The 11,080-nt window shown below is 33.7% G+C and overlaps 1 protein-coding gene across 1 annotated transcript; it reads right to left on the bottom strand.

Annotated features, from left to right (window-relative positions):
* Positions 1 to 461: 461 nt before the first annotated feature.
* On the bottom strand, positions 462 to 7,909 carry LOC148299565 (phospholipase A1 member A-like; the record flags this gene model as incomplete). The annotated part of the gene is made up of 5 exons (XM_088275935.1): positions 7,802 to 7,909; positions 6,424 to 6,532; positions 5,226 to 5,335; positions 3,117 to 3,390; positions 462 to 704 (listed from the first exon to the last, which is right to left on the bottom strand). Coding segments are annotated over exons 2-5 (730 nt in total), but the record flags the coding sequence as incomplete, so codon positions are not given.
* Between the last annotated feature and the right edge of the window lie 3,171 nt (positions 7,910 to 11,080).

The following is an 11,080-nucleotide window of genomic DNA, read 5'->3' as shown; positions in this document are numbered from 1 at the left end:
TACCACACTGGGATGGCCTGTTAAGGCACCGAGTGGCAGGCTTCCGGGAGAGGCTGATGAAGAGCTCCAACCTCATCGTAAAGTGGCTTGTGGAGCACAGATGGGGCTGGACATGTGGCGGCACTGGAGCACAGTGCTGCGTTTGCCAGAGAGCTAATGTTCATCTACATCTCTCCAAATTTATTATTATAATTATTATTTTCTTTCACGCTCTTATTTGTTTATTATTTTTAATTTCATTGTATAAAAAGAAATGTTGTAAAACATATATGGCTGACTAAGAATTGCACCCACCACTTAGTCAAGCTGGAATAAAGAGTTATTTTTATTATTATTATTATTCTTATTTGCCTTGAAAGATTGGTCAATCAAGAAGCCTAGATGCTGCTGAACCAGATCTAGGAATTCAGTTGGGAGCTTTTAATCTAACAAGTCATTTGCACATGAGTAATTGTACCAACCATTCAGTTCAGTCTGTCCGAGAGTACCCATAGCCGTGTGGATAATATCCACAAAATGTGCATCAGCGGCCTGGAGTATATGTTCCGATGTACTGTTGAACAAGCAAGGAGCGGCTGGATCGAGTCCTGTAATTCTTCCTAATTTGAATCCTGATAAGGAATTGAATAATTTGCTGGCATATGCGGTGGTTGTAACGCCACCACTAGAACCAACGAGATGAATTTTTTGAGGATCAATTCCAGCTGGAAAAAATAGTTTCATCAATTGATATGGCAGTCACTTTATGGTAACTAACTAACTAACTAACCATCACGCCGCTTCCCCGCAGGGGTAGGCAGAGAGAACAGAGCGCCACACCACTCTGTCCTTTGCAAACATTCTTTGCCTCTTCCACGTTCATGCATCTCCTCATACATACCCGCCGATTGTTACGACTCCTAACCTGACCACATTCAAGTATTTGGCATACCTGATCATGCCATGTTTTTCTCGGTCTTCCTCTGCTTCTTTTCCCACTAACATTCACCTCATAATTTTGTTTTACCGTTCTTTCCTCACTCATTCGTTCTACATGTCCAAACCATCTCAACACACCTTTCTTAATTTTATCGATAATGCTTATCTCAGCTTTGCATTCCTTCCTTATTTCGCTATTCGTACATCTATCATACATCGTTTTGTCGCACATTCTTCTGAGAGATCGCATTTCGACTGCATTTAGTCTACTTTCATCCTTCTTTTGCCAACTCCATGTTTCACTTCCATACATTAGATTCGGAACCAGGACTCCGTTGTGCACTGCCAGTTTAGCTTCCGCTTTATGGTAATATTTAATATAACTTTATGGTAATATTTAATATAGTATAAATAATTAAATAATGTAATATAATATAGAAAATTAGGCATCCATTAAATAATGTTTGGTGCATAGGGCACTGCTTCATATAAACGAAGTGTTATCTTGATCATTTGCACATGAAGGAAAGGTGATCAGCCCTCCGCTTCAGGTACCAGTCCAGGGAAATATTGAATAAATATTACAGTGAATAAATCACTTATATTTATTTGACCGCCCACTGGGAATCGAGCCCGGGACCTCCAGCCGAGCGTGCTGACCATTACACTACGGAGGCGAACAGTAATATTTATTAATATTTATCCATTTTTAAGTGCAGTGATTCACTTATCGAAATTTATTTAGAAAAAAAAACAAATTTAGATTGCAAATGTAAAAGATAACTGAATACGGTTGAAATGCGTTCCCTCAGACGAATGTGAGGCATAACGTTGTATGATAGATATCCGAATGGTAATACAAGGAAAGAATGCAAGGCAAAGATAAGAATTTTCGGTAAAAGTAAGGAAGATGTGAAAAGATGGTTTGGGCGTGCGAATCAAATAAGTGAAGAAAGAAAAGCAAAACAAATATATGAGGGGAATGCGGTTGGTAATAGAAGCAGAGAAAGACCGAGAAAAACTTGGCTTGAAGTATTTCAAATAAATGGGTGGGGTCAGGTCAGAAATCTATGAATATAGTGTGTATGAGGGGATGCATGAATGTGGAAGAGGCGAAGATTGTTTTCAAAAAAAGATTGATGTGGCTTTCTTTTCGCTCTGCCCGCCCCTGCGGAGAAGTGGCGTGATGATTTAGTCAGTTATTTAGTTATTAAAATAATTTAAATATATTCGTTTTTAATACCACCATTATCGAACACGGAAATTAATATTTGTATTGTATTAGTGTTTTAAGTATATATTTAGTTTAAAGATGAATGTCATGATTTAGTTAACATTTTCGTTGTTTTTTTATTGAATAAGGAAATATATAATTAAAGGTTGTTTTTTTACAGTGATTTATACTGAATTATCACATTGAGAATCTAAGGGTAATCCTTCGATCTGAATTCCACCTTTACAACATTTTGAGTGTGTCAAAATACTTGACAAATCTGGATTATTTCAAGTATGGGAGTATTTTTATATACTATTTTAGGCATCTTAACAACGATGGAATAAATGGAAATATATGTAGAGAAGAATTGGAAGTCTGGGCATTTACGGGACTTACGACCGTCATAGGCTAGTTTGATCACTTAAACTTTACACACGTGTAACCTTCACCAATTCTACCCATGATTGACAATCACACTTCACAAGTTCTATAAATATATGATCCGATTTCGAAACACTATGTCACTAGAATTTCGTGTCACCTATAGATGTCTCTAGTGTTTCGAAATTGGATCATACACTCACACACACACATATATATATATATATATATATATATATATATATATATATATATATATATATATATATATATATATATATATATATATATATATATATATATATATATATATATATATATATATATATATATATATATATATATATATATATATATATATATATATATATATATATATATATATATATATATATATATATATATATATATATATTTATATAAATATATAGATATAAATATATATATATATATATATTATATATATATATATATATATATATATATATATATATATATATATATATATATATATATATATATATATATATATATATATATATATATATATATATATATGTATATATATAAGAAATCTCTCATTCTTTTCAATATAACTTACCATTCACAAAGTTAAGTAATTGTCTTCCTAGTTCTTTTCCAATGAACTGAATGTACGTCAAGGACTTTACTACATTTATTGATCCGAGTAAGGCATTTGCGTCCACGTAAATAATATTTCTTCCCCCTGCAAGGATAACGGCTCTGGGAAATTGTGTATAATACATTGATGTATGATCGGTCGTTACACCGTGAACGAGGAAAACTAATGAAAGATTCTTGTCGAAATTTAAGTCTTCCAACACGGCTGTTCCGTTCATCAGCGGATATTTGGTCTGCAATTGAAATACGTACAATTTTATTTAAAACAATCAGTAACTTTACATTTTAGGTGGGTCCGAATACAAATAAAAAGAGTCTTTGCTTAAATAAAAGCTTTCCTCATTTCGACGTAGATGACTGTTTTTATTTTATTTATTATTATTTATTTGGCAGTCGCCCAGTGAAAAGATGTTTCTGCCACTGTCAAGTATTATTTTTATTTTCAAACATAAAATAATATAATATAATTATAACAATCAATACTAAATTTCATAGTTTAAATTTATTTTATTTTATTTGTTCGGGAATTGTACAGCTTTACATATAAAAAAAATATAATAAACAATAGTTACATTAACAATAATAGTCATTACATTACATTACCAAAAATAGTTACGTTAAAAAAAGTCAATTAAACAATTCCACATTTATGTTATAAAACTATTAAAAAACATTCAGAGATAAAAAAAGGGTATGGTATAAAATAATAGATTTAGCAGGAAGGAGAAAATGCGCCTAGCTTTATCATTTTAGAAATAATGCCCGCGATTCTTGAATTACGTTTAAAAAGAAGGGTGGATACTTGGGTGGGGAGTTGGATTCCTGCCCGTTTTAAGCTATTTAGAAACTTCTCCTTCTGTGTTGTGAGCGGCCACTGAAAGCACGTATGGTTTGCATCCCTTATATCCTGTCCACATTTGCAATCTGGTGATGTAACACACATCATCTTATATAGATGCACAGGCAGTGAGCAGTGCCCAGACCTAAAGCGACATAACATCAAGATGGAGGATCTAGACAAAAATAAGTTCCAGTACCATGGTTTGAATGGGATTTTAGCTTGAATGTTGGCTAGATGACTGTTGTGAACTACAGTCATCACATGTGCTGTATCACGAGATTGATCAATATTTCTACATATCTAGGAGTTTTTGGGTAATTAATCCAAAATTAAACTCGGTTATTGGATTGAATTCTACTTATATTTATATATATCGTTATAATGCAGGAGAACGTGACCAAGTGCATTTGTTTACAAAAACGTTATCATTGACTACTTTTTATCTTACTAGCTTAATATTGCCCTGAAAAAAATCCCAAATGATTTTAAACTTTGAAGTATAATATATTGACTCGTTGAAAATGACTAACTGCAATGGTGTTTATTTTCTTGCCAAGCAAAAGTGACTTAAATGGCCCTCCTGAACATTTTACGTTTAGTCAGTTGGTCACTTTCTCCTGTACGACTACGATATGTATATATATGATAATATGTGACGCGTTTCGTCTTATTAAGACATTATCAATGTTTTATAATGTTTTAATAAGACTAAATGCGTCACATATTATCATGTATATGTCAATAAAAGTAGAATTCAATCCAATAACCTTATTAATTTAAGATGTATTAGCCAAAAATTTAAAATGGAATTCTACCAACTGTCTGCAAAAGCTTTCGAAACCGGTAGACATTTTAATTTAGTTATCATAAAGTATTTATAGTGATTTTAAAACAAAGTTACATTTTAATTATAGTTTTGAAAGAGTTCCTGCTTATTAAAAAGCTTGAGTAGTGTGGTTGTTCAATCATGGGTAGAATTGGTGAATGTTACGCATGTGTAAAGTTTAAGTGATCAAACCAGCCTATGGCGGTCGGCGGTCGAAGTCCCATAAATGCCTAAACTTCCATATTCTTCTTCATCTATGTTGAGATGTAAAATAAAAATGTTTCAACCTTTCAACGGAAAATATAAGTGGACATAAAAATTTCCCTGAGGAACACCCATTGATAAAATTAAAAAATATTTTGAATCTTCTTCTTAAGTAAGAGTAATCTATTAAAACTTACTTGATTTTTCGGCGTGAGAAGACTGAGCGTTACAAGAGACATATCTGGTTCCCTTTTCATTTCTACCATCTGTTCGTATTGATACCCCAATACCTTCTTAAGATTCTCACCTACGAAAAACATAAAAAATAAATTAATAGTATCCAATAATAATAAAAAAAACGTTCACTTTCGAGAGGCTCGTAAACCTGCGCTTCACCAGCTTGTACGGATATGCAACGAGTACAGATATGCAGCCCCGTGACGTCGCTACTATCCTCCCTTTCATACCATGTAATACCCATGGGTACTAACTCTTAAGGTGGGGACTGACCGGAGCATTTCGTCGTAACGTAACGTCATAACTCCAATGGATGGAGTTATAGCTAGCCCTGCTCGCTATACTGACTATACGAATGCTCGCATCGTAACGTGTTGCGCTACGACACGGCTCCATTCAGCCACCACCATTATGTATGAAAGTAATGCATTGAATTAACAAAAGAAGGATGAAAGTAGAGTGTGGCAAAACGATTTATGATAGATGTTCAAATGTCGACATAAGAAAATAATGCAAGGCTGAGATAAGGATTATCGATAAAATTGAGAAAGGTGTGTTGAGATGGTTTAGACATGTGAATCAAATAAGTGGAGAAAAACATTGAAACATATATAAAAGGCGAATGTGGTGAGAAGTTAGAAGCTGAAGAAGATCGATGAAAGCTTGGTACGATCAAGTATTTCAAATACTTTAAAGAAGTCTTTTTAACGATAAAACAAATTAATGGGGCGAATGTTGTTGAAAACAGGAGCAGATGATGACCGAAGAAAAGTTGGTATGATCAAGTATTTGAAATACTTGAATGTGGTTAGGACAGGAGTGGGTAAGTATGAAAGGATGCATGAATGTAGAGGCGAGGAATGTTTGCGAATGCAGAGCGGTGTAGAGTAGTGTTTGTTCTCTCTGCCTACCCCTATGGGGAAGCAGCGTATCGGTTAGTTAATTAGTATTTGTCACGATTATAATTGACATTTCATGCTTCACAAGTATCTTCTTACCCATATCCGCACATAATGGTGTATAGGACACTGCATCGTATTGACGCAAGGCAAGGTGATCCCGCGCTTCAGGGACCAGTTAATGCCCAGAATTCCATATTCTTCTTCATCTATGTTGAGATGTCAAAAAAATAAATTCAACGAGATGTTTAAAACTCACATCTTGAATATGTAGCCAACGCGTAGATGTCAGGAGCTGTGATTCGTCCCTGAACCTCTAAGATCATTAATTCAACCACCAAAAGAAGCGCAATGGTCCTCATCTCTCACTGCAATAAATCATTATTAATTCATTAAAATAATCTTCTTTATAAAGATTATAAAAAATAATAATCAGAGTGTCATAAATGAAATCTCTAAGAAGCGTATCAGGCAAGAGTCTTCGAGGTAGAATAAGAAACGCCAGGATCAGGGATATATGCGAGATCGAAGATGTCGTTAGGTGGGGAAGGCAACGAAGGAGACAATGGTATGCGCATGTGAGGAGAATGGAATCATCCAGACTCCCCCACATCGCACTGTACGGCCAATCCCAAAGTAGACGACAACACGGCAGTCCACCAAACAGCTGCATCGACAGCTGGGAATCGACATCGCAGGAGGCTAATCCCTCTTAAAAACAGGCCACAAGACCAACACCAAGAAGAAGAAGAAGAATTGATAAAAATAATATTTTCTTCTTTATTATAAAAAGTATAACATGATGATATCAATTGACAAAACTAAAAGTATGACCATATCAAAGAATCCAGTAAGATGCAAATTAGTTGTAAATAACAGAACCGTTGAACAGTTGATGGATTTAAGTATCTTGGAGTTGACGTTAGTAGCAACGGTGATCTCTATGGTGAGACTCTAAAACAAATCAACAAGACTGCAGCTATATCCGGATGTCTCATATTCTCAGTGTCGAGTCACAAACACATGCAAATGGAAAGTAAAATAAAGATGTACAAAACATGTGTTCGATCAAAAGCCACTTTTGGGATTGAGGCAAGAGCAGATACTTCTAGATCAGAATCTCTACTTCAAATCTCTGATATGAAAACTCTCCGATCTATAACCGGAAACACGTTGCGACACGTTTTTTGACAACTCAACATTCATTAATTCAACCCCTTATCCACACCTCAATGGTGCATAGGGCACTGCATCATATAAACGGAGTGTTATCTTGATCATTAACACATGAAGGAAAGGTGATCAGCCCTCCGCTTCATGTACCAGTCCAGGGTAATATTAAATAAATTTTAGAGTGAAAATATCACTTAAATTTATTTGACCCCCCTGGGAATCGAACCCGGGACCTCCAAAACGGTAGCTGAGCATGCTGACCATTACACTACGGAGGCGGACAACTCAACATAGATGAAAATAACATGGAAGTCTGGGTATTTTTGAAGTAAATACTGTCGAAATGGACCCCTTCGAAATGAATAAAACGTATAAAATGGCTCGTTGTTTTTTAATATTTTTTTTACAATTTTCAAAAGCAACCACAGCTTAGCATATGATGAATATGATAAAACAAAGTTTACCTTGGTTGTCTTTTTTAGACTTGTCAAGAATCACAACAATAGATTATGTGATTTGTCAGATTTTCCTGTTCAATCAACGTCAGATGCTGAACTGTGTTCACCTTTCCGCACTAAGATCTGAAAACTCACTGACTGATTACAATTTTAACATACTTATCCGCTCATATTTATTGTACTTAATACATATTTATATAATATATATTTATACATATTTATTTTATTTATGTTCATATTTATTTAACCTCTGATTAACATAACAACGTGTATTTGGGTAGTATGTTTTCTAGGGATGGAAAGATTGATAAAGACTGAAATCAGTTATAGCAAATAAAAACTTATCAGTGGAAGCTAAACTGGCAGTGCACAACGGAGTCCTGGTTCCAACTCTAATGTATGAAAGTGAAACATGGAGTTGGCAAAAGAAGGATGAAAGTAGACTGAATGCATTCGAAATGCGATCTCTCAGAAGAATGTGCGACAAAACGATGTATGATAGATGTGCGAATAGTGAAATAAGGAAGGAATGCAAAGCTGAGATAAGCATTATCGATAAAATTAAGAAAGGTGTGTTGAGATGGTTTGGACATGTGGAACGAATGAGTGACGAAAGAACGGTAAAACAAATTTATGAGGCGAATGTTAGTGGGAAAAGAAGCAGAGGAAGACCGAAAAAAACATGGCACGATCAGGTATGTCAAATACTTGAAAGTGGTCAGGTTAGGAGTCGTAACAATCGGCGGGTATGTATGAGGAGATGCATAAACGTGGAAGAGGCGAATAATGTTTGCAAGGACAGAGTGGTGTGGCGCTCTATTCTCTCTGCCTACCCCTGCAGTGAAGCGGCGTGATGGTTAGTTAGTTAGTTAGTTAACAGAACAACTAGAGGTGAAATAACTGTAGATTCACTCTTGAGTATCGCTACCAGAGAAAAGATTTTTTTTTCTTTATTTTAAATCCTTTTGCATTTCACAATTATATATTATTACAAGTACAACTAAAACAAATAACATTAAAAAAAAGATCCCACAAAGGCGTGGCCTGTGTGTGGGTATACATTATATTTTAGATTATAAAGGGCGCTGGCAAGAATACAATATATATTATCAGAAATAAATATGATTAAAACTGCTAATTTCAACTACAAATATTTGATATTAACAGAAAACAAAAAAACAAAAAGATGAAAATGAATAAAATTAACAAATATGTAACATTACGCTCACTCCTTTCAAGAACGTCATAAATAAAAAAACTTGATTTTTCAGGAGAACGTTTTTAAAGTTTAAAAATATAACACAATGTATTAAAAATAAATATCAAGCCACTTGTTAAACTTTTTACTGTGCAATAGATATTTTTAGGTAAAACTTGAAGGTTTTTTCTCCATTTGGAAAATATATAGTTTATTTATAAAAATAATCAAACAACACCTTTTCTTCAAAATGCAAAAACAACACTTTTTGCCCTGTAGCGGGTAAATATTAAGTTAAAAATATGCCTCTTTTGCTGGGATATAGTACATTTTCTGGGCATTCCAAAAACATGCACAACTGAAAACTGACGATTTTTGATTTATGCAATGATTTATGATTTATTCCCAGCAAAAGAGGCATATTTTTAATTTTATATTTACCCGCTACAGGGCGAAAAGTGTTGTTTTTGCATTTTGAAGAAAAGGTACTGTTTAATTATTTTTTTAAATATACTTAATATTTTTTAAATGGAGAAAAAACCTTCAGGTTTTACCTAAAAAGATCTGTTGCACAGTAAAATTCAATAAGTCGCTTGATATTTATTTTCAATAAATTGTATTATATTTTTAAACTTTAAAAACGTTCTCCCGAAAAATCAAGTTTTTTGATTTATGACCTGCTTGAAAGGAGTGAGCGATATATGAATTACTAGAATTTTCACTAGAGACATCTATTGGTGACATGATTCATTTCACTAATAGATGGCAAGTGAGATGGATAAAACAAACAATAATTCAACAAGATATTTGATAAGTTAGAACGGGGGCATCTGGAGGCGTTTGAGAAGTGGAGTTAAACGTGCATGATGGAGATTCATCGGTCAAAACATGTAGGGTACAACAAGGTATTGCTTACTGAATAAAGATGCTGATGAATATGAGATGAGATCTTTTCTCAAGATGCTTACTGAATAAAGTAGCGCAACAGCGAGCCAAATGGATAGGCCATAATATAGGAGACATCCAGGCCTGCTTCATACGATTGCGGAGGACATGTCACTCACTCCTTTCAAGAACGTCATAAATCAAAAATCGTCAATTTTCAGTTGTGCATGTTTTCGGAATGCCTACAAAATGTACTATATCCCAGCAAGAGAGGCATATTTTTAACTTAATATTTACCCGCTTCGGGCAGAAATTGTTGTTTTTACATTTTGAAGAAAAGGTATTGCTTAATTTTTTTTAAACAATACCTTTTCTTTTAAAAAACCTTCAGGTTTTACCTAAAAAGATCTGTTGCGCAGTAAAAAGTTCAATAAGTGGCTTGATAGTTATTTTTAATACATTGTATTATATTATTAAACTTTAAAAACGTTCTCCTGAAAAATCAAGTTTTTTGATTTATGACGTTCTTGAAAGGAGTGAACGATGTGCGAGGGCACAAACTACAGAGGACGACCCGTTTAATACATGGACCAAATTATCTCCGACATGCGCTATAGCGGGTGATAGAGAAAGAGAACGGACTTACTGACTGACCATGAAAGTAGCAATTAATTACAATTTTAAATATAAATTCTTAAAAATAATATTACCAACAATTGTATTTAGCTTTAAAAACATTAATTCTCTAAAAAAATTGCCATGTTAATAAATTTTTCCTTTCCCAGAAAATAAATATAAGGGTACGTACCTAAATACATCCCCTATTAGCTACTGTGTTCTCCCATAAATTATTGTAAGTTAAACCTGTCACTTGGAATTGTATAGCTACATAAGGACCTCAATCCATTTGATCTTCACATTCGTTTGATAATGCCATAACTAGGCGAAACAATTGCCACAATATTGATTTTTTTTGTGTTTTTGTTAATGAAATACAACTTAGTAGACTACAGCAAACCAATCATCACACACATTGTATTGTAATTTAGATTCAATTGTTGAAGGATCATTGTCATTTCATCATAAATATTGTCTTATAATTTTTTATAAAAACTAAGTTGCGAAAACTTTTTTTTAAAGGATTATTAAATAATTTTTAGAAAAAGAAAATTTTCATTGCTTAGTAATCATTTAATAGCTAG

The sequence above is a fragment of the Brachycentrus maculatus genome, unplaced genomic scaffold (assembly GCF_059751285.1).
Source record: "Brachycentrus maculatus isolate JH-2025_06_01 unplaced genomic scaffold, ASM5975128v1 h1tg001079l, whole genome shotgun sequence".
NCBI lineage: Eukaryota > Metazoa > Arthropoda > Insecta > Trichoptera > Brachycentridae > Brachycentrus > Brachycentrus maculatus.
Note: the sequence above shows the minus strand (reverse complement) of the source record. Positions and strands in the feature narration are given on the sequence as shown.